Raw genomic sequence first — 24,215 nt, forward strand, 5'->3', positions numbered from 1 at the left:
TCATGTAGATTAAATTTCATCCCCATTCCTTTCAGAGGAAAGTCCTTACGTACAGTCTGGAATCAGCCTCTTCTCCGATGACCCAGAGTCTGATCCCCCTGAAGACAGAGCCCCAGAGTCACCTCATGTTTGCAGCATGCCAGCTTCAACCTCTGCCTTGAAATTACCCCAATTTCAAGTTGAATCTGCTAAGAGTCCAGCTGCTACTCATACTACTCATGCTGCTGGGTATGATGTGAAGGAAGAAAGTGCCAGCAGGGAGAAGCCAGAGGTGACATCTTCAGCAAAAACAGGCAAAGGAATATCTGTGGTGGCATCAGGCTTGACCCCAAAAGAACTTGTAAGTGTACCCATATGTATCTCCCTAAAGACTGAGCCTTCATTTACATACCATAATAGTTTTAACTAGTAGTAGTAATAAATAACTTATAGGAAGAAATCTAAGAAATAGGCATAATTCTAATGAAATTTAATTTTTATTACTAATTTCTGAAATTTTGGACCTAGATAACACTATAGCATTAATTATTTTGTATAAATTTACTTAAGAAAATACTTATTAGCCCTGAATGGGTAGCTCAGTTGGTTAGAGCATCCTCCTGATGCACCAGGGTTGCAAGTTCAATCCCTTGTCAGGGCACATACAAGAAGCAACCAATGAATGCATAAATAAGTGGAACAAATTGATATTTCTCTCTGTGTCTGTCTCTCAAATCATTTTTTTTAAAGAAAGTAATTATTAAATATTAGCAGAGAGATTATATTTTTGGGTATGACATAGAGCTTTTTAAATTTCGTGTGTGTGTGTGTGTGTGTGTATAATAAAAGCGTAATATGCTAACTTGACCTGACATCCTTCCGGATGACCTGGATGACCTTCCGGATGAAGCCAGGAATGCAAGGGAAGCCAGGTGTTGGGTGCCTGCTGGCGGCTGGAGGGAAGCCCGGGTCCCGGGTGCTAGAGGGAAGCTGGTGCTGGCAGCCAGAGGAAGGAAGGCCTACTCTTGCACGAATTTCATGCATCGGGCCTCTAGTGTGTGTGTGTGTGTGTGTGTGTGTGTGTGTGTGTGTGTGTATTCCTAAGCAACCGAACAACTGGTCGCTATGATGCGCACTGATCACCAGGAGGCAGATGCTCAATGCAGGAGCTTCCTCCTGGTGGTCAGTGCACTTCCACAGCCGGAGTGCTGCTGACCCATCCCAGTGGCAGCCACTCCCTCCCTCAGTAGTCCTGCGGGTCCAATCGCCTGAGAAAGGGCCAGGCACCGACTGATGGGCGCTGTCGCATGATCCCAACAGCACTGCTGGCCTCCCGGACGTCAGCGTCAGGCACCACAGCCGCCTCCCCTCCCTAGACACTTTGCAAGGAAGAAACAATGTAAAAGCGGGCACCAGGTGGCTCCTGACAATGAGTCCAAACCAAACGTCGGTGGTATGGATCCGGATCCCAGGCCAACAAGGGCGTCCCACCACCTGCCCTGAGGGCCAGTCGTGTTCCGGGTGCTCCCCACCCCCAGGGGCTGTGCCAGGCACAGGGCTCACAGCTTGCCTCTCCTGATCAGGACTGACTGGCGTGAGCCCACAACAGGTGCAGCAGGGCCGGGGTGAGCGGGAGAGGCACGTGGCCTTGGACTGCAGGTTTCAGCCCAATTCTAGCAAAGCCACATCAAGGGACCCCACCCATGCACAAATTCATGCACCGGGCCTCTAGTTTTTATTATAAAAATCAAGTAGCTCTATTATAAAAAGAGTAGCTCTACTCCCCAGAAGGCATCTTTTTTCCACTTTGGTTCACATATGAGAGACGCACTAGCATGATCAGCTAAATTCAAACTGGTTCCAAGCTCACTGCCAGATAACGGCGTTTCTCCAGTGTTTATTTGTCTTTATGCTGGTTGGTGATACAGTTCTTCAGTAGCCTGTCCTATCATTTCTGCTCTGCAAGAGCCTCTCTTCCCTATTAGGATTTTGACATCTCCTTGGGTCCCTAATGCTGGAAATAGGAATTGTTTCTCACTAAGGACAATACCCATTAAAATGCTAAGATCACTGAAACATCCTTTCCGAGTGTAGCTTTCAGACATCTTAGTAAAGTAATCACCATTGGTATCACTTCATAATAAAATAATTGAGTGGATACATCTTAAAGAACTACGATAAGATAGCACACCAGAGTATTAAATGGACTCAATGGGGGTATAATTTATTATACACAGAGATGACTCAGCCATTCTTAAGTATGTTTCTTAATATATCCTTCCTAGGATAAGAACCATTTCTCATTCTAAGTTCTCTATGCGTAGCAGCTGAGCATAACATTCTTGGTAGCCTACTACTAAAAGGGCAAAGTTAGCTATGTCTGCCCAGAAGATACAATGAATACATTCTCATCAATAATGCTGGAATTCTAATTTCACAATCAGGTGCCCAGACCCGCCATAGGCTCTGAAAATTCATACCTGTGTTCGGTTTATGTTGCTCTCGATCGTTTGCCTACATACCTAGAATTTCCGTTTATTCATTGAAAATGAGCATTTCTTGTTTTGAAGTTCGGCTTTTCAGAGAAGGCTAAAATAATGTAATCATTCTTGCCATGGGCAATTCTGAGCTGCACATTAGACGGTAAGTGGCTTCGGTACATATTGTCTTTAAACAAGCAAAAGAGGAAAACTTTTCAGCTCTATTCAGACTTGAATTGTGGTAAATTTATTATGAAAGCTGCTGACTGTGTTACACATGATTAATTCTGAAACCCATATTAAAATGATCTTTTCAGCGGTTGCTCTTCTGACTGAACACTGTTCAAGGCCGTGATTTCAGCATTTAATCAGTTCAGAATTGCTAACGATCCTGGCAGAGGGCAGTGACAAAAGCGGAGGATGTCATTAGCTTCTCTAGTCTGCCTTCTTAGTGCCCCGTGGCAGTGTGGAATGAGCAGCATGAAAGAAGGATGGCCTGATCTCCATTGCAATATTGTGCAGCACGTAAACATTGGCATGGGTGGTGATGGCTAATAAGTGATGGCCTTTGGTAAACTGAGTTATTTACCAAATGGTTGCTACTAATTATGTCAGTTGTGTCCATAACGGATCTGGTTAATTTCTTTTACTACCTATTGATTTTTATTTGGTTGATAGATAATAGCTAGAAGGCTCTAGATTTCTTTTGGGAATAATATGAGTCTCTTCAATCCTTCCCCGGAAGAGGAATTGATAGTTTTTGTACTCGACTTGAATGTTTTTGAGCTAGCAGAGGTTTGCATCTTGTTTTAATCCTCACCTGAGGACATACTTAAAGAGAGAAGAAGGGAGAGAAAAACATTGATTGGTTGCCTTGTGTGTGTGCCCCAACCGGAAATCAAACCCACAACCCGGGTATGTGCCCTGACTGGGAATCGCATCAGCAACCTTCCAGTATACAGGATGATGCTCAGCTAACTAAGCCACTCAGCCAGGCACATCTTGTTTTTAAGCCACATATCTGTAACGTAACTTTCTGTGTAGGCTAATTACCTCTCAGTCTATGAGTAGTGTAGGCTAATAAATCTGTATTATAGTAGAGCAGCACTCTGAAAAGAAACTAGATGTCTTAGGGAATTCAATGATATCTGCTATGAAAGGGGAAATTAATATTATTTTGAATCCTTGGTTATAGTTCATGTCTCCTAGCATGAATTACTTTAGAATTTCTTCCTCTGGTTTGTACATAACTTGTATTAAATTGCTATTTATTTTGAGACTTCAGACATGTTAGAATAAAAAGAATGTACCTTTTCTGTGAGGAAAAAAATGGAGATTCAAAGCTAGGATAACTAATGCTCTAAGCTGTGCACTAGAGGTCATTTATAATAATATTTTATTTGATTTCAGATGCGTGTGCACAAGTTTGCCAGAAAACACCACATCACTGTAACTGATGTAATTACTGAAGAGACTACTCATGTCATTATGAAAACAGGTATACCAGAACCTTTATGGAACGCATTGCAGCTGTTACATGGAACTACATGAAGAAATGGGAGTATTCGTTAAGCATAGCACGGGTGAAAGTCTTCCCGTAGTTGATCAATTATGTTTTACGAAAGAAAAATAATAGTTTTTCTACCTCCTGGCCCCTTTTGTTTTGGGTTTAAGATTTGGAGAGTGGTGAACCAGGACAATGAACCACTTTTTTTTAATATATATTTTATTGATTTTTTTACAGAGAGGAAGGGAGAGATAGAGAGCTAGAAACGTCGATAAGAGAGAATCACCGACCAGCTGCCTCTTGCACTCTCCCCACTACCGGGGATGTGCCCGCAACCAATGTACATGCCCTTGACTGGAATCGAACCTGGGACCTTTCAGTCCCCAAGCCGACGCTCTATCCATTGAGCCAAACCGGTCTCGGCAGATTTTAGTTATTTGTGAAGAATTCTGTGAGGGAGAATGGCTGTTGCTACTACTGGCAGATAGAATGCTATGTTTAAGATTTAGTTAAATACATTTATTTCCCAGTTTGCTTAGTTCTTCAGGGGATTGTACTTTTTTATTGTTATTTTATTTGTATTGATTTCAGAGAGGAAGGGAGAAGGAGAGGGAAAGATAGAAACATCAGTCTTGAGAATCATTGATTGGCTGCCTCCTGCATGCCTCTCACTGGGGATTGAGCCAGCAACCCTGGCATGTGCCCTTGACCGGAATCAAACCCAGGACCCTTCAGTCCGCAGGCTGACGCTCTGTCCACTGAGCCAAACCGGCTAGGGCACAGAGGGGTTTTAGAAACACTAGGAAATAAACAGAAGTGATTCTTTAGCTACTTCTTTCTGAAATACTTATGAATAGAGGAAAACTGCTATGAAAATCCTCTGTATTTTTCTGTCCTTCTCAGGGAAATTATGTTAGGATTCCCCAGGGGGTGAAAATTTTGTCACTTACATTGACACCTCAGATAGAGGATTTCAACACTGCTGTTTTCTTCTCCTTCCACATATTGCCATCCAGTAAAATAGGTCTTCCGCACCCACATGTATCAATACCACTGATGTAGATAATTCCCTGAGCACAGTGATGGATGTCTGCAGCTAGTCTTGTCGTTTAGAAGCTAGGGCAGGCATCTCCTTTGGTTTTAACTTCGTGTCAGCCTTTTCTAACTTCCAAAGATCCACACATGCTGGTTATAATTAGGGGTGCTTCCAGCCTTTGATTCTATCGCTGGGGTATTGGAATCATCGATCCATATTGATTGCAAGTAGCGTATGGAACTGGAGCTCATTAGCTTGTTAGGGCCGCACTTCCTGACTTTGTTTTCAACTTCTACTGATCCTTTGGATATTTTTCATTCTGCAGATGCTGAATTTGTATGTGAACGGACCCTGAAATACTTTCTGGGAATTGCAGGAGGAAAATGGGTAGTTAGCTATTTCTGTAAGTATAGTGCATTTCTCCCCTCCTCCCTTTTACCCTTCAGAATTGCATTTGTATATCAAACATCTTACCACCTAAGGTTTTTTGCTGATGTTGTATCTGAATTACCAAAAGATCTTTAATGATAACACTAAGCTAGTTTTATCTTTAACACATGTCTTTGTTCCGATAAGCTGGGGATGTTGGGAAAATGGATTTCTTTTTATAACTAATAGGACCTAATCTGCTTCTGGAATGTTAGTATACGAATTAGGGATTTATCTAATAGTAGGCAGAAATTCATGTGCAGCAGGCGCTGTTATAATGTTTGGATTAAGCATCAACCATATCTCCAAAAAGAAATCTCTGCTACAAGGAGCTGTGGCTTCATTGAGATGGGACTTCTGCTCAATGTCATTCCTCCCAAGCTCTGATGTGAATCGCTTCACCATCCACTTCCACAAAAAGCCCATGTTCTGCCCTGACTGGTTTGGCTCAGTGGATAGAGCGTCGGCCTGCGGACTCAAGGGTCCCAGGTTCGATTCCAGTCAAGGGCATGTACTTTGGTTGCAGACATATCCCCAGTAGGGGGTGTGCAGGAGGCAGCTGATCGATGTTTCTAACTATCCCTCTTCCTTCCTCTCCTGTTTCTAACTATCTATCCCTCTCTCTTCCTCTCTGTAAATGATCAATAATATATATATATATATATATATATATATATATATATATATATATATATATTTTAAGTCCATGTTCTTCTGCATTGTGACCTGTCTTTTCTGTCATCTCTTTAGGGGTGACCCAGTCTATTAAAGAAAGCAAGATTCTAAATGAGGTAGGTACTTGATCAGAAAGACTTGATGCCATTGAGTCACATAATCACCGAAAACGTAGCTGCTTCCTTCCTTGTACCACTTTGATAATGGGATTATCAAGAATCATGCAGAGCAAACCCAGAAATTCTGTGCCTCATTCGCTTGTTCTGAATTTCAGCAGAAACAATCCTTTCCTTGGAGGAAGGAAAAGGAGCTTATAGAGCAGAAAAAAGATTCATAAGCAAAAGAGATAGGCCCACCTAAATCTCTATGCATAGACCTTGATAGAGAACTGGTTGTTCACTGTTGAATTAAAGAAAAATCCCTCATATTCATATGCAAATGTGTTTGTTTAGAAATCAGAATCCTTCAGAGAGATGTTACTCTTTATGACACTGAGAACAGTTAGGTAAATAAGAAGAGTGTAGGAGGAGAAATATTTTAGAAGAGAACAATCTAAGACCTGCTGGTGACAACAGATCAGGGAAAATAAAACTAACAAAAATAGTTTTGAGATATTATATACCATTCAGTATATTCATAATCAAGTAATATTTTTGTTGGTTTTAACTATCATTCGGGGCATATATTATTGGGAGCCTACTCTGTGCTGGGCACCAGGAATACAGCAGTAAACGAGACTGGCAGGTCCATTCTCTGGCCAGATTCTTGTTTTGTTGAAGGAAAATACATGATGATAAGGATCATTTAAGATAGCAATAAATACCATGAACAGCAGATTAATAGTTGACCAGGGACAGAGATTGACTACTTTAGGAGGCCAGGGATGGCTTCTGAAATGCTTGAGCTGAAACCTAAAACACAAGGAAGAATTGGCCTTAGAAAATGTAGGTAACATGAAGGCGGAGGAACAGGAAGCATAAAAGCCAATGAGGTAGGAGTGTGCTTGTTTGTTAAAGAAAAATAGACTAGTGTAGCTGGAGGATAGCAATTGGTGAATAATATGTAGGGAGCATAGATCAGGCAAGGGGCAAGAGGTATAAATTTGGGGATTTAGAAGGCCTTGGGGGGAGGGGTGGTAAAAGATGGAGAGGAGCAAAGGGGAGAAAATGAGACATTTGTAACCTCTCAACAATAAAAAAAAAAATGGGTATATCCTAGGCATCCAGGAAGAGAGGTTAAGTAGGGACAGGGGTACAATCAGGCCTATAAAATTGAAGGCCATCTCCAAACAGATGACATTTGTCATTAGACTTTTCTCACTCAAGCGACTAGGAAATATGAAGTGGTCTTTCCCCTAATATTAGCCTGTGGTTATACTACCATGACTTTATTTTACTTTGTAATAATCTTGGCCGTGGATATGATCTTCTACAACCTGAGTTTCAGTCAGAATTGTTTCTAATTATTCTCCTAATTTATCCCAAAAGCTCTAACCTCCCTAATCCTATTACTCTCATCCTTGACCAATCAAAATAGTGATAAGTAAAACCTTTTTCTTCAGTATATTAAATGTATATTTTATCATTTGGTTTCATTAACTAAATCTCTCAATGGAAATCTGAAAAGCCCTTAGCTGGTAATACACAATTGATTTAAGAGATCAGGAATTCTCCCGTTACCTTTATAACCGCACAGAATTAGCAGTTTAATCTAAATGCTAAGTGAATGTTTTGAGAGGAGATAGATGTTGAAAATTAAAATACATTAAGTCCCAGTGAGGTGAAAAGCCAGTTGTTAATTTCTGCCCACAAAGCTTTGCTTCGGGGAATTGATTTCAGCAGCTGAGAGGCTGGTCGGTTCATCCCGTCTACCAAAAAGAACGATTTGAGGGGAGTGGTCAATTTGAGGGGAGTGGTCAAAAGATTGCCGAGCAATACTCACTTCCTTAAATATGGCACATCCACTCCGCTTCCATTGAGGGCGGCTTCTCTTTCTCTGATCCCTGTGGTTTGCGTTTGGTCTCGTTTAGCATGATTTTGAAGTGAGAGGAGATGTTATCAATGGGAGGAACCACCAAGGCCCAAAGCGAGCAAGAGAATCCCAGGAGAGAAAGGTAAAACCTCCTTCCCCCTGTTGTCAGAAATCCCACCTCGCCTCTGCATTCCAGGCCCCTTACTTCATCTTTGGGGGGTGTTACACACGGCTAGGTGCTTCCATGTAGGTTCTTTTTTCAGTTCTAGCCCAACAAGGTAAATAAGTATTATATCCATTTAATGAATGAGGGCGCTTAGAGGCTTAGAGAAGTAATTTGGTCCAATCTGGGGTTCAAATCTTAGCAGATAAATGGCAGAGCTGGGATTCGAAACAGATATGAATCTAAGCCTTTGCTCTTTCCACTTTACCATAGTGTCTTTCTCTAAAGTAGTGAGGTAAGTGCTGTAAAGGGGATGTCCGCAGTGCTGACTGTGGATGCATAGAAGAGAAAATGACTGATAATCAATAGCTAATATTTATATAATGTTCACTATATGCTAGATCTAAATACTCAACGTGTTTTAACTGATTAACAATTTTATAGTAACCCTATTAGATATGTACAGTAATTATGTCTATTTTATAGATGAGAAAATTGAGGCTCAGAGAGGTGGAATAAGTTGCTCATGCTCACACAGCTAGTTTGAACGCACAAGTAGAAGTTGAACCCAGGTAGTCTTGCTCCAGAATATGAGCTCTTTTTTAAATTTATTGATTGATTTTAGAGAGAGGGGAAGAGCGAGAGAACCATTGATTTGTTGTTTGACTCATTTATGCATTCATTGGTTGATTCTTATATATGCCCTGACCAGAGATTGAACCCGCAATCTTGGCATACTGGGACCACACTCCAACCAACTGAGCTACCTGCCCAGACCCTGGAATCTGAGCTCTTAATGACAATATTGTATTTCTTGGAAAATTATAGGTTTCACCAAGGAGAAAAATAGCTGATTCTAACATCTTTGAAAAGGAAGGACTAGAACACTCAGAAACACTCAGTGATGTTCCCAGATCATCCTGTAGCAAGTGATGTGGCCAAAAACGGTGTCCTTCTCTCAGGGAGAAGTCCAGGCAAGATTTCACACCTGCCTGCCAGGCCTGAGCCAGCAGCTTTCTTAGGCCCCTGACTGCGTGCTTACGTCCCCAGTCTGCCTCTCTTCCTCTTCCGAGTGCTCACCGCCAGGCATTTTGTAACATCCCCACAAGGAGCACCTTCTATCCTTTCACAGAACTGGAGGGCGAACCAATAGAGGTGATTTTCCAAGGAAAACTGCTCTGGGAGATGAGCACAGATTATCAGTCCCTGGAGCTCTGAACCCCTGGGGTCAGCCCACCCTCACCTGCTTAACCAACCAAGTAACTTCCCAGCTGCCAGGAAAAGCTGCTGGCCCTAGGTCTGTTTCTGCCTTCACCCCGGGGAGCTCTGTGAGCCAAAGTTTTTTTCTTCTTCAAATTAAAAGTAAGAAAGTTTCTTTGGAAAGTTAGAGAGGTTGTAAAAGTGAGCCAGCTGGGCTGCATGGGCTCAGGAAACAAGTTACAGAAGCAAAAGGGGGGGAGGGGCTTGGAGCTCAGGAGAGAGAGAGGCAAAGGAACCGGCCTGGGGGAGCGGGAAGGGGAGAAGAGAAGTGGAGGGAAAGGCAGGGCTTGCTCCTGAGAGCGGGAACAGGCCCCAGCCGTTTGCTTTTATTCCGCTGTATGCAAGGCAGAACTAGCACCAGATTTTTCCCTCCTTCAAAGGAAATTTCAGTGTTTGGGGTTTTTTCCTGCATGTGGGGTGGCAGTGATGGGAAGTACCTGATCAAAGTAATGACATTCTGAAGATACGAAAATATCACTACAGTATTTTCCTATGAAAGAGAAATGTATTTGTAGAGGTGAAACTTCAAATTTCTTCTCTCATAACTAGACATCTTCTTCAATGACTGTCAGCCTGGGTGGGGAAAAATTCTAATCTTTTATGCTTTTTACAGCGACATTTGGCTCAAGCTGGCTGCCTGGGGAGAACTTCTTCCCCCCACTATATTTTTATTGATTTCAGAGAGGAAGGGAGAGGGAGAGAGAGAGAGAAACATCATTGATGAGAGAGAATCATTGATTGGCTGCCTCCTACACACCCCACACTGGGGATTGAGCCCGCAACCTAGGCATGTGCCCTGACCGAGAATCGAACTGTGACCTCCTGGTTCATAGGTTGGTGTTCACAGATGCTGGAGACCAGAAGAAAGTCAGGAGAAAAGGAGCCTGTATATATAAAATAAACATAGACCTCTCTGCCAATCAGAGTTATGGTTGGTTAGTCCTGAGGTACCAAGTTTGGATAAACATCAAATATCAACTAACAGCTGGATTTCTAGCCCTTAAACATGCTCCTTCCACTCTCCCTAAAAAATGGCCTCGGGCGAGGATTATCAACAAAAACAAGAAGAGTCTTCTAAAATCCAGCAGTGTTCTGGACATTGGATGATTGTCTCTGGAAGTAGCAGCAGAAACCGTCTGGTGGTAAAGAAAAGAAAAAAGATGCCCATCCGTGGTTGAGTGTCGACCTATGAACCAGAAGGTCATGGTTCAATTTCCGGTCAGGGCACATGCCCTTCCACTCGATCCCCAGTGTGGCACATGTGGGAGGCAGCCTATAAATGATTCTCTCTGATCATTGAGTTTCTGTCTCCCCCTCTCCATTCCTCTCTGAAATCAATAAAAATATATTTAAGGGTTGGGGGGGAGGAAAGGAAAAGTGAAAGTTCTTAGAGAGTCTCTTTATGTTGTTTTTTATAAAACCCATACTCTTGTAACTAGTGTTTCTTTCTCTGTTCCTCTGTTCCTCTCCTCTCCCAGATCTTCAAGGGCCTAGAAATCTGTTGCTATGGGCCCTTTACCAACATGTCCACAGGTAAGAGAGTGGGGGACTGCAGGGCCCAGCACCTGCCTTTCCTGTACATAGTTATAGGAGGGGTCATCTTATGGGGGTCCCTCAGATTGGTGAGAGGTTAGTCTATTTATCTATCACCTGTCAGACAAAACTGCACTTAAATGGTCCCCTGTGACAAACAAAAACAAAACCTAGCCCTGAGCCCCTTCTCCAGAGCTTGAAGGCAGTGGAGAATTAACATCTGTGCTCAGATGGGGTAGAGCTGCTCTTAGTGCCCTTTGGTCTAAGAAAGAGGGAGAAATAGGGTTCTTCTCTCCCTAAACATCTTCATTGATGGTGAAGGAAGCACAGCAGCTGCATGAGCTCTCTCCCATACAAGCTCAGAGCAGGGGAAGACTTGATGAACATTTTCTAATTATTTGACACCAGTGTGTGATGTGATGTTTAGTGCTGTGGGGCTCAACTCTGGAGTTGCTTGGTACTGAAGCCCTGGTGTATGTATAATTTGGTTTGTTCTCTTTCTTTTTTAAATCCTCACCTGAGGATATTTTTCCCATTGCTTTTCAGAGAATGAAAGGGAGGGAGTAGGAGGAAGGGAGAGAAAGAAACATCAATGTGAGAGAAACACATCGATTAGTTGCCTTCCCCACCCACCCCCTGACCAGGGGCAGGGAGTGAACCCTTGACCCTTGATATGTAGTATAGTTCTCTAACCATTGAGAAACATTGGCCAGGGCTGGTTCATATTCTTTTTTTCTTTTTTCTTTTTTTTCTTATTCCATTTTCTTTTTTTATTTATTTATTTATTTATTTATTTTTTACATATTTTCTTGATTTTTTTTTTATTGCCCCCCTCCCTCCCTCCCACACATCCCCTCCCTCCCATAGTTTTATGTCCATTGGTTGTACTTATATGCATTTATACAAGTCCTTCGGTTGATCTATTATCTCCCCCTGATATCCCTCCCCTCCCCACTGTAATTTGACAGTCTGCCTGTTGCTTTACTTTCTCTATATCTGTCTCTTGGTTCATCAGTTTATAAAGATCTTTATCATCCACCGATGTGTGAGGTCATGTGGTGTTTCTCTTTCGTTGATTGGCTTATTTCACTCAGCATGATGCTCTCCAATTCCATCCAGGTTGCTGCAAATGATGAGAATTCCTTCTTCTTTATGGCAGCATAGTATTCCATTGTGTAGATGTACCATAGTTTTTGGATCCAATCATCTGCTGACGGGCACCTAGGCTGTTTCCAAATTCTGGCTATTGTAGATTGTGCTGCTATGAACATAGGGGTGCATATATCCTTTCTGATTGGTGTTTCTAGTTTCTTGGGATATATTCCTAGAAGTGGGATTACTGGGTCAAATGGGAGTTCCATTTTCAGTTTTTTGAGGAAACTCCACACTGTTCTCCACAGTGGTTGCACCAGTCTGCATTCCCACCAGCAGTGCACGAGGGTTCCTTTTTCTCCGCAACCTCGCCAACACTTGTCGTTTGTTGATTTGTTGATGTTGGCCATTCTGACAGGTGTGAGATGGTACCGCATTGTTGTTTTGATTTGCACCTCTCGGATAATTAGTGACTTTGAGCATGTTTTCATGTGCCTTTTGGCCTTCCTTCTGTCTTCTTTTGAAAATATTCTGTTTAGGTCCATTGCCCATTTTTTAATTGGATCATTCATCTTCCTTTTATTTAGTTGTATAAGCTGTCTGTAAATGTTGGAGATTAAACCTTTATCAGTGGTAATATTTGCAAATATGATCTCCCACACCGTGGGCTTTCTTGTTGTTTTATTGATGGTTTCTTTTGCTGTAAAAAAGCTTTTTATTTTGAAGTAGTCCCATTTGTTTATTTTCTCTTTAGCTTCCATTGGTTCATATTCTTAATGAAGAGGTGAACACAGATGTAAACCTACCTTTACATCTGTGCTCACCTCTGTCCCAGGATCAAGTCCTTTTGTTTCTCAGAAGATGGCCTTAGCATGTGGTCAGGGATAGATGAGTGGCAGCTAGAGAGCCTGGCAAAGTAATTTTGCTTATGTCTTCTTTATTGTTTATTGATTGGATTTTTATGAAACTTCAATATGCCACACATGGATTTCTCAGTGTCGTTGTACTTTGGTACATAATGAAAACCAGGGCCTCTAGCAGGTATGATTTTAGAAGTGAGTCCGTTGACCTCAATGTGCTCAGACAAAGAAGAGCACCTTAACCATCCCCAGAAATGGGTTGATAGAAAAGAGTACCCATAGGGGCCCAGGGGCCACCCATTGGTCAGTTCGACTGATTTTTCAGGTACAGGTACAACCTCTTCTGATTTTTGTTCCCTTGAGTGTGTGGATACCAGCTCAACAAGTAGCCTTTCCCAGCTAATGTGCCGAGTCTCTGTCCCGGGTGATAGGTGCTTTTGTTTTGTTTTGTTTTGTTTTGTTTTAATTATCTTCCCATATCTTGACATTTACAGTAATTACCACCGAGTGTGGTGCTCTCTGTAGCCCTGATTATCAATTACCAACACAGAATTAGTCAAGGAGGGAGGGAAGACAGGTGGATGTTTTTTCACAATATCCTACCTGCAACTTAGCAAATTAATGAAAATTAGATTTGCTTTCTTGTGTTTTATTTGAGAGCCTGTTAAACCTTATCTACCAAGTGGCCTTATTGGGACTGATAACCAGAGTAAGTAGCAAATCAGTGGCAAATTAACTTAGAACCCATGCCCCTCTAGTTTCAGGCCTTTCTGTCCCTTTGGAGTAGAGAGACAGGGACTCCCACTGAGAACCTTGCTCTGAGCCTTCATTCAGAGGAGTATGGGATAGGGAGCCCACGTTAAACACGTAGATCACTGTGGTGGTTTTCTGTCTGAATGCCTATTTAGATCAACTAGAGTGGATGGTGCGGCTTTGTGGGGCCTCTGTGGTGAAGGAGCCTTCATTATTCACCCTCGGAGAGGTAAGCATTTGGTGCCCTGAGGGGGAGGGGGGACGGGACACAATATTCTATCTGGTGATGGAGCAAGGCAGCACCCATCAATCCCTATGAACTACCCCTCCACACCCCAGTGTAGCCTGAGAGGTCTCTCTTAACCCAGGCCTTCTCTGACCACGTGTGTGTGTCAGAAGACTCCATCTGTAAGGGATTGAGGACCTGAGGGCTCTAAGTATTTACTGTCCTGAGGGAAGGCTCTTTTCCACTAATCCTTCCTTTTTGCCACGTGCCTTCCTCCTCCTCTGTGTGGTTGCTTCATCGCACCATCGAGAAATGGTGCAGTGACTGTCCCCAAAGTCCTGTTCTGATACCCTCACTGTTTCCTTCCTGGGGACGCAGGGCACTCACCCAATTGTGGTCATGCAGCCAGACGCCTGGACAGACGACAGTGACTTCCGTGGTGAGTCTTACTGGAAGCCTTCACCCAGAGGAGTGTGGAGTAGAGGGCAGGTTACTATGGTGATTTTAGGTCTGATTGTCCTGTTTAGATCAGCTGGAGTGAATGGCGCCCCTGTTTGCGGCTTCAGAAGGCCACAGCATGTGCCTGTGAGATGAGTCTGGTTAACCACCGGTTACCCAGTGCTTAATTAACACAGCGCTCAGTGCATTCGAGGGGCTCATGTTTGTTGAAGGAATGGCTAAAATATTCTTCTAAAACACATGTGTCAAACACAAGGCCCGCGGGCCAAATCCAGCCCGCCAGGCCTTGCAATGTGGCCCGCACCGCGCTGTCATCACTGCACTCCGCTGTCAGTTTATGACATTGTCAGTTTATGACTGTTCAGTAAACCATTCGGCCCGCGATTTAGGCTGGATTTTAGATTTTGGCCCCTTCTCTGATTGAGTTCGACACCCCTATGCTAGAAGGTCATTTTTTTCTTGATCAAAATCATATTCACAGAACGCTTGAGAAAACATTGTCATGCCCTTTGCCCTGTTTGTTGTTTATTTTACATTACAAAAGTAATGCATGAACTATTTCCATTGAGAGGTTAAATGTGAATGTCCATCACATGAAATAAAAATGAACACAAACAACAAAAGAATCCCAGTAATCCTGCCCCTAGGAGATGATCGCCATAAAATTCTTTCAGGCATGTGTATATGTGTATATACATATATTTTACACGAATGTGGTCATGCTCATATTGTGTTGCTTTTCACTTAAGATACTGCAAATGTTTTCCCACCATTAAATTGCAATGCTATTTAACAGATTGGGGCTCATGTTAATAAAGTTGTTAAAGCTGTGGGTTTTCACCAGCTGTCACTCCTCAGACTGCCAAATAAGGTCTTATGTCCTAAAGCAGTGGTCGGCAAACTGCGGCTCACGAGCTACATGGGGCTTTTGGCCCCTTGAGTGTGGCTCTTCCACAAAATACCACCACGTGCCAGCGTGTACATACAGTGCGATTGAAACTTCGTGGCCCATGCGCAGAAGTCAATTTCGGCTCTAACAAAAAATTTCAATCGTTGTACTGTTGATATTTGGCTCTGTTGACTAATGAGTTTGCCGACCACTGTCCTAAAACATTACTTGCAATCAACACTTTTTGCTTCTTCCTGAGTAACCCTAAGAGCTCATACAACTACCCTGTTTCCCCGAAAATAAGACAGTGTCTTATATTAATTTTTTCTCCCAAAGTTGCGCTAGGTCTTATTTTCGGAGGATGTCTTATTTTCGGGGAAACACGGTAGGCGCCCAGCATAGATTAACTACAGTCTGCTCTGGGGAAATGTGAATTGACACTAATCTCTGCTTGTGTTCTCTGTCCTCAGTGATTGGGCAGACGTGTGAGGTACCGATGGTAACCCGAGAGTGGGTACTGGACAGCGTATGCCTCTACCAGTGCCAGGAGCTGGACGCCTACCTGATACCCCGGGGCCCTGGCGCTGCTGCCGATTCCTGCCAACCATGTGTGGAGCCTGTCTCCACAGGACCCCACGAACAAGCTTAAGAACTGGCCTTTTCCCAGGCCCTGGGAGCTCCTTTTTAGTCCTTCCACTGTCCCGGTTACTAAATGTTTTATGTACATCAACCTGAAAAGAACTTCTGGCTGTGTAAGGGTCCCTTAAAGATTTTCTGTTCCAAGTCTCCCTTTGAAATCTGCCATGAGCACAAAATTGTGGTAATTTTTCACCTGAAAGGAATTTTAAACGCCACCAGTTGAGCAAGTTGCTGATTCATTATTTATCAGCCCTATTCCTTGTGCCGGGGCTGTCGGCTTAGAGCTGGTAGCACAGAGTAGCCGGGCTCAGGAGAATAGATGGTTTCCCTGAATTTGTTTCTCTAAAACCCTGTGTTCATACAGGCCAAGGGTCAAACTCTTAAATGGGAGGGAGGTGAGCACTTAGGGATCTGTGATGCAACTTAAAATCACAACAGTCCTCAGGCAGCTCTTAAATGTTGGAGTGGGGTATTGGGAAGGGAATCCAGAGGCAGGTGATGTAAATATGAAACTTGATGATTAATTAGAAAGAGGCGTCACGCTGACCCTGGTCTCCAAAAGTCTGAGTAAGAAACTGTGTTCAAAGAGAGTCTTCTAATTCCCTGTTGGTAATAAATAAAATGTTTATTGTTGTAGCTCTGATATGTAACCCACTCCTCTTGAAATATAAGATCTCTGATATGAATATTTCATGTCTGTAAAATGACGGATCCCACCAGAAAAGGAGCTGTTGCTTTCCTTGAGGTAATTTTTTTTCCTTTTGCTCCCTATTGTTGAGCTGTACAGCTTCGTAAATAATTTCGTTTGCTGGAGGAAGAGAAAGTGTTTTTCATAAACTCATTATCTGGGTCTGTTTCTAGCTGTTGGAAGGACTATGTCTTCCTTAGCCCCACAGTGCGTGGGGGCAGTGCAGACTTGATTATACAAAATACATTTGTCAATGTTGACTGTTCACCTTCAAATAAAGTTGGTAGCAAACACTTCCACATGTATGGCTGTCCTCTGTGCTCATGCCTGCAGACTTCTCAGAGCCTTTTCACTCTACTGTAGTAACACGCATTTACTCTCTCAGTCCTGTGGGTCAGAAGTCCAAATTGGCTCCACTGGTTTCTGTGTTTCGGGTTTCACAAGGCCAAAATGAAGGTGTCCGAATCACTGTGTTCCTTTCTCTGGGGGATGAATCCACTTCCAAGCTCATTTCGTGTTGTTGGCCAGATTGCTCCTTGCAGCTGTAGGATCTGTTTCCTTGGTGGCTGGTGGCCAGTGGTCATCCCTAGCTTCCAGAGGCTGCCCACACTCCTAGGCTTAGGACCCCACTTCACCCTCAAAACCAGCCACGGCTGGTCAGGTCTCTCACAGTTGGATTCTCTCTGACTTATCTCTGTTAACTCCTGCCAGAATTTGTTTTTTAAGGGCTCAAGTGATTAGATTGTGCCTACCAGGAAGTCCAGACTGATCTCCCTATTTTGTGGTCCAAAACCTTAATTACAGCCTCAGAGCCCCTTAAGAGTAGTTTGATTCAATAGCTGGGGGCCAGAAATCTAGGAAGGACATCTTCAGAATTCTGACATCCACTGCTATTTAACGTGCTTAATCCATAGATAATAGTCTGTATCACCATTTCTTGATCTTTACACTGTCGTATATTGGAATCCTCTTGGAGACACAGAATGAAAATCCTTACACAACTCAGTGCTGCCATATTTGTAAGGAGGGTGAGTGGGTAAGGGGAGAGCAGAGAAAATGGAACTAACGGCCATTGTTACATTTTTATTGCATTCACTCTTCACCACAGCCCCACGAAGTGGCTATTTGTCACCTCATCTGAAGAACGGGAACGGAAAGATTTTGCTCCAAGTTGCATGGCTAGTCAATGACAACTTGGAGGCCGGAACCCATGCCCTTTCTATCCCCGCATTCAGCTTTCCATATGTATCAGTCACTAGCCCAAGTCAGAAGGCATTGCTTCAAGATTCAAGGAAATCTGGGGAGGACAGTGGGCTGTGAGGGGAACTAGCACTGGCTTCTTTTATGGGTCGTGGTGGGAGGCTGTAGAAGCTTCCTGTCTCCAAGAGGCAGCTCTGTCTGGGAAAGCAGCCCTAGGCAACGGGACTTACCAGGTTAGATCATGGCTACTCCTGTTTCCGCTCCCGTCCAGCCTCCAGTTTATGATTGCTCATCTTTCAGTTGCCAAAGCCTTCTGGTTCAGCCTCGCCTACAGCAACGCCTCTCAGGGGCCCGTGCCAGCTCCCTGTCTCCCAGCCAGGGAGTCCTGGGTTCTCGGTGTTAGCAGGAAGCAAGTGCTACACACCCAGTCTTTAGTCAAAAGTGTTTCATTTACAGGGACAAGTCATGGCTTACTGGACTCTGAGTGAGCCAGGCCTCAGCCTGCTGCCCATCACTGATGGGGTAATAGGAAAAGCGGCTTCTATCTAGGACAGCCTGCCTTCCCAGAAATCCTGGGTGGAAGCAGAGATGGCGTGGACACATGAAGATGTTGTCTATCACTGTCTCTCAGTCTCCCAACGATTGTCCACCGCATCTGTTTTTTGAGCTCTGTAACCTTTTTCTAAAAGTCAACTTCTCACCCTGCCTCATGATGGTTGGCTGGGTCTGAGTCTTCTCTGATGAGAAAGTAAGTCTACTTGTTCCTTTCACCTCTGGCTTTAAGACACCCTCCCAGTTTTCCATCCCACAATCTTTAGCCCCTTCTGGGCAAAGCAGCGTTTTGGGAATTGGTTCCTGTACTGCCTTTATCTCATTTTACAAAATGAACTTCTGCAAAGGAGTTGGGAAGGAAGAAGAGGAGGGATTATCATGCAGGCGCAGGGAGGGGCCTAGAGAAGAGCTTGGTAGGTTTATCTCCCTCCTAAAAAAAACTGCAAAGTATGGGCTCAAAAACATGCAGGAGAAAAAGAAAGGAATCAGTGTTGGGGTGGTTGGAGCGGAAGGAGCCACGCTGCCCAGAATGTATCCTGTGAAGGCTGCAAGGAGCAGATAAGGGCCCCAGAGGCAGCGGCAGAGAGAAAGCAGGGCGAGGGGACTGCAGATCTACCCGCAGGAACCAAGAGGAAGGGGCTTGCTTGCTAGTCAGACGCCTTGGGGGGTTGCTTATCAAAACCTGTAAAATGGCTGAGCCAGAGACCCTTTTACCGTACTTCAGAGATGTTCAGCTCCCTCAAACAGCCTATAAATCTGCCCATAACAAGGAGAAAATTAATCTGGGCAAATTATGGAGAACTGGAGACAGCCAGGTCCTGTGGAGAGCAGGGGTTGGGGAGTGCCAAGGGAGCTGATCCTGTCTCCAGAACTGGGGAGTCCTGGTTTCTGGGACCTAGAATGATAAAGCCGATTAATATGCAGTTTATCGGAGTGATTCTCAAACCATGGCCCGTGATGGGAAAAGGGGGCAGGTAACAAAATCATCGAGCATCTTGTTAGCTATGCAAATCCTGGCGCCTCACTCTACAAACAGTGGGACCCAGCAATTTGCTTCTGAAGCTAGCCCAAGTTTGAGAACCTCTAGCTTGGTGAAAGGGGCTGCTAATTAGTATAAACTTTATACTATAAAGTGTTTGAACGATGAGACAGAGGGCCGGAGACCAGGACACAGGCTTTATCAGAGGAGAAGAAACCCTGCCAGGCTGGCTCCTAAAGGAAAAGAGCACACGTGCCTGGCGAAGGCGCCTTTTGAGGGGAGGAAAAGGAAGGGATGGGGCTTAGGTTACTCGGCACTCGGTGATTGGTGGTTTCCTATAAGGCACGTGATTAGGCACTTAGGGACTTAGGAATGGGGGGCGGGCCTTAGGGTATTTGGCAGGTGCTGATTGGTGGTTCAACGTACAGTCCATATAAAATTCCTGGTTAGATGCTCAGGAATATCCGTGCTGCAGGTGGAGCTTACGTCATTCTCCATCCATCAGTTGGGAGAAGGGAGGATCTATCAGTGTTACCTATGGACTGTTCTTTGTCTCCCTAAGAGATGAATCTTAGGGCTGTTGAAAAAACAACTAAGGTTGCCCTGGCTGGTAACTAGCTCATTTGGTTAGATCATCTTCCCGATATGCCAACGTGGCAGGTTCAATCCCAGTCAGGGCACACGTAAAAACCAACCAATGAATCATAAATACTTGGAACAACAAATATCTCTCTCTTCCCCTCTCTCTCCAATCAACTTAAAAAAGAGAGAAAGAAAAACTAAGGTTTTAAAGGCTTAGTTAGTTCTTATCTCCAAGGTGGCAGCAGGCGACTTCAGTTGACTCCAAAATGGCCCTTTAAACAAATACAAAGCGAAGGACAAAAGTTAAATTATATTAGCAACCTAGGAGCAGACTGCTTTCGAAGAAACAGCTAGAGGTTTAGGAGGTTTTATTAATATTTAAATTGCAGTGAAGACGCAGCCGCAGCCTTTGACTCCAGCACAGAAATATGCAAATACAGCTTCCTAAAGAAAAGAATCTCAGACAGTCCTCAAGGTAACAAGAACAAATGAAACAAATGATTTTATAATCTATTTTCATTGACGGATGAAGAGCAAGGCACAGACAACCTGCCCGTGAGTCTGCTGCCCGTGGGCTCTCTGGGAGAAGAGAAAGGCGGGCCTCGGGGAAGAAAGGTAGGCTGGGCTGGTGACCGGAAAGACCCAAATTGGACAAAACAGGAGGCAGATGGGAGAAGACTGAATTAAAAGAGAAGAAAAATGGAAACTCAACCCTGAGTTCTGAGGACCATCTGATCTTACTGGTTCTCGGGGAAATGATAATAATAATCATTAATCACTGTCGTTTGCCTCCCCCTGCCATGCATTATTCCCAACATACAAAGGAGGACAATGGTGCCTTCAGAGGTCAAGCAACTTGCCCACGGTCTCACAGTAAAAAGATGTAGCAAAGCCTTGATTCAAACAAAGATTCGTGTAAAGCTAAATTGTACTGGGAACCAGTTGTGGGAGATGGTGAAGGTGAATGACGTTCGTAAGGTCAATGATGGAGGGGAAAATCTGAGCCCACTAATGGGGGAGCTTGTGTGTGTATATGTGTGCATACTAGGGTTGTGGAAGGGAGAAAAAAAATCGTTTATGGCCTTCAAATTGCTTGCTATTCCAGGGGATAGGTAAGAAAGCTAGAGAAGCCCTGGCCAGTTTAGCTCAGTGGATAGAGCATCGGCCTGCGAACTCAGGGATCCCGGGTTCAATTCCAGTCAGGGGCATGTACCTTGGTTGCGGGAACATACCCAGTAGGGACTGTGCAGGAGGCAGCTGATCAATGTTTCTCTCCATTGATGTTTCTGGCTCTCTATCCCTTTCCCTTCCTGTTAAAAAAAAAAAAATCAATTTTATATATATATATATATATATATATATATATATATATATATATATATAAAGCTACAGAAAACCTTTGCAGAATTGTGCCTTCTGGTTCAAAAGCCCGTTGTGGGGTGTGTGGTGGGGACATGCTCTGCCTGCTATGGGGGAACCTCTGGGTAAAGCATCTCAAGCCGGCCCTGGGAACCGATGAAGGATTTGATCAGGTGAAAAGGAAGCCAGGCGATTTCGGAAGGCCCAGGTAAGGACTCCAGCTGCCGGAACTGGGAGAAGGAACACCTGACCCAGAAAGAGGAGAGAGAGAAGAGTTTCTAAGGATACATTTCTCTGAGCCACTCACCCAGTCTCCCCAGACTTTGTCCCAAGCCCAAACCCCACCTGTCCATGGTTGGCTTGCTGATCCCTGTCAGGCACCCTGACCAACAAATATGGGGACCCACAGATTTTGCTCACCTCTATCCTATACTGAGCCAGGTCTGCCCTGCCATCTCTGCAGGCCCACATCCTGCCCTCCCTCACCTCTATAGAGTCTTCCCAGGTCTTCTAGGCCAGATCTCCCCCACTGAGAACACTCAGAAGTTGTGTTTTATTTATGACACTTTCTCTCATCAGTAGGTTGTTTATTTGACTAGAAGGTCCTTATGGGCAAGATTAATATCACTTTATCTTTTTTTGTTGTTCTTAATCCTCACCTGAAAGATATTTTTTCCATTGATATTTTTAGAGAGAATGGAAGGGGGGAGTGGGAGAGAGAGAGAGGGAGGGAGGGAGAGAAGGGAGATTGGTTACCTCTGCACGCATCCCCACTGGGACAGGGATCAAACCTGCAACCCAGGTATGAGCCCTTGACTGGGAATCAAACTCGAAACCCTCCTGTGCACAGGCTGATCAATGCAAGCCAGGGCAATATCACTTTATCTTTGCTGTAATCCAGCTGTGTGTCTGGCAGCTTCCTTGTTGGGTACCCAATGAGTATGTGCTAAAGGAGTACAGTTAAAGATGAATGAATGGTCTCACTGAGTGCATGGCTTATCCAACTACTGGCCTCACCCTCAAAAACTCTGATCCCTGATAAACTATCCACATTCTGCCACGGGGAGTACTAATTTCCTTTAATCTCACCCACTCGTTTTTCTAGGACATTCCAGACACAATAGGAGGGATCTCAATATCCAAAATCCACTCTTCCTCTTCTCGGCCCAGACCTACGGATGTCCTCCTCGATTCTCTTTTGCCTGTCATGAAGCCCACCCGCTTTGTGATTAATCAAAACAACACCGGACTTAAAACATCCCTTTCCCCTATACCTGCGAGCTCTAGGCAGGCCATCTCCAGGCTGGTTATTCAAGACAGATAAACCGCTGCCGCCAGCACTACAGAAATAATTATGTTCATGACAATCTCTTTGCAAGTTCAAAGCGCTGGCACCACCATTATTCATCTCTCCTCACCTGTTCCCTGGGAGATGGCTACCGTAAAGACGGGTATCCCCACTTTATGGGTGATGAAACTAAGCCCCAGGGCCTCGCCCAAGGTCACGCAGTGAGTTGGTGGCAGACCTGGAGCTAACCAGCGGAGAAGTCCCTGTTCATTAGGCCACAGGTGGAAGCACCCTCATTATTTTGTCTGGACCGTGTTTTGTCTGCGAGGGAGGGAGTGTGGACTCGAGTGGAGCAGGAGCAGGGACTGAGAAGATAAAGGAAAGCTTATGACCCTGGAAAGTGTTCTCTCTGCAATGCTGCAGCAGGTGGCACTGGTTAATTCCCAAAGAGTTTAAAAAACAAAACAAAACAAAAAAAACATGTTACCACATGTCCTAGATTAGAGAAGGGGTAAAGGTGAATTTGAAGGTAATAATAGACCCACAGGTAGGCAGATGTTTGCCATCTCCTCTTGAAGACAACACAAAACCAAATGGTGCTGTATATTAGCATGAGAAACGAAAACTACAGCTTATGTGGGCCTTCCCAGCTGTTTGGACTCTGGAATAAACTGCTGCCAAGTAGGCAGACAATCTTCCCTGGTAAGACCTGGCCCCGGGGCCTGGTGAGGGAAGGGCTCTCCTGGAGGCACGGGGGCTCTGAGGGCTGTTTGGGGCCCTCCACAGCTGCCAAAGTGGGATGGTCCCCAAGCCCACAGAGGCTCCAAAAGTCATGGAAACCAAGATCTGGTTTCTAACCAAAGGCCAGAGAAATAATAATTTTCCAATCTCCATAGGAACTCAAGAGGCCATTTTCTAAAGACATGGCCCCAGGGCTGTACTGGGGAAGGCAGTGATGGTCTTTCCCTTCCCACCAAAGCCCTAGCCTTCTCCCCTGGCACCATTCTACAAGTTAAGGGCTTGCCCAAGATGGTTCGGCTCAGAGAATAGAGCATTGGTCTGCGGACTGAAGGGTTCCAGGTTGATTTCCGGCCAAGGGCCCATGCCTGGATTGCAGGCTTGATCGCCCAGTAGGGGGCGTGCAGGAGGCAGCCAATCAATGATTCTCATCGATGTTTTTATCACTCCCTCTTCCTTCCTCTCTAAAATCAATAAAATATGTTTTTAAAAATAAATAAAATCCCCTTCACCCCACCCTACCAGCTCTGGACTTTTCTTAGCTGATATCCAACACCAGCCTTCATTATTCCTTGGCCCTTGGCAGAGGCCTCAGCAGCTTCCCTGTACCACGGCCTGGAGGCTAAGGGAGTACCCAGATGGGCAGCGGGGCGGGTCACCTGGGCCCAGAGAGGTAGGTGCTGTTGTTGATGCCACCCTAAGAACTGTCCCAGAATTGTTCACCTTCAAATGGCTAATCGCACGTTATGAGAATGTCACCTCAATTGGAAACAAGAACTGAGCTGCCCTGAGAGGGGAGAGAGAAGCTGGGCCTCTCAAGGCTGCGAGGGCGGAGACTCCTTGCAGGGAGTGGCAGTGAGTGACAATGGGAAGGGCCT

The 24,215-nt window shown here is 44.4% G+C and overlaps 1 protein-coding gene across 2 annotated transcripts in view; it reads left to right on the top strand.

Moving 5' to 3' along the window:
* The window catches only part of BRCA1 (BRCA1 DNA repair associated), a 48,842-nt gene extending 31,908 nt beyond the window's left edge, over positions 1-16,934 (top strand). For both annotated transcript variants that reach the window (XM_084864042.1, XM_084864043.1), the window contains exons 15-23: positions 36-340; positions 3,870-3,957; positions 5,328-5,405; positions 6,182-6,222; positions 8,136-8,219; positions 10,979-11,033; positions 13,894-13,967; positions 14,343-14,403; positions 15,783-16,934. In XM_084864042.1, the coding sequence (XP_084720168.1) occupies positions 36-340; positions 3,870-3,957; positions 5,328-5,405; positions 6,182-6,222; positions 8,136-8,219; positions 10,979-11,033; positions 13,894-13,967; positions 14,343-14,403; positions 15,783-15,961 (965 nt within the window). In that variant the 3' untranslated portion in view covers positions 15,962-16,934. The remainder of the gene's footprint in view (positions 1-35; positions 341-3,869; positions 3,958-5,327; positions 5,406-6,181; positions 6,223-8,135; positions 8,220-10,978; positions 11,034-13,893; positions 13,968-14,342; positions 14,404-15,782) is intronic.
* The last annotated feature ends 7,281 nt before the right edge of the window (positions 16,935-24,215 follow it).

Source organism: Pipistrellus hanaki (assembly GCF_964339955.1).
Source record: "Pipistrellus hanaki genome assembly, chromosome: 16".
NCBI classification, from domain to species: domain Eukaryota; kingdom Metazoa; phylum Chordata; class Mammalia; order Chiroptera; family Vespertilionidae; genus Pipistrellus; species Pipistrellus hanaki.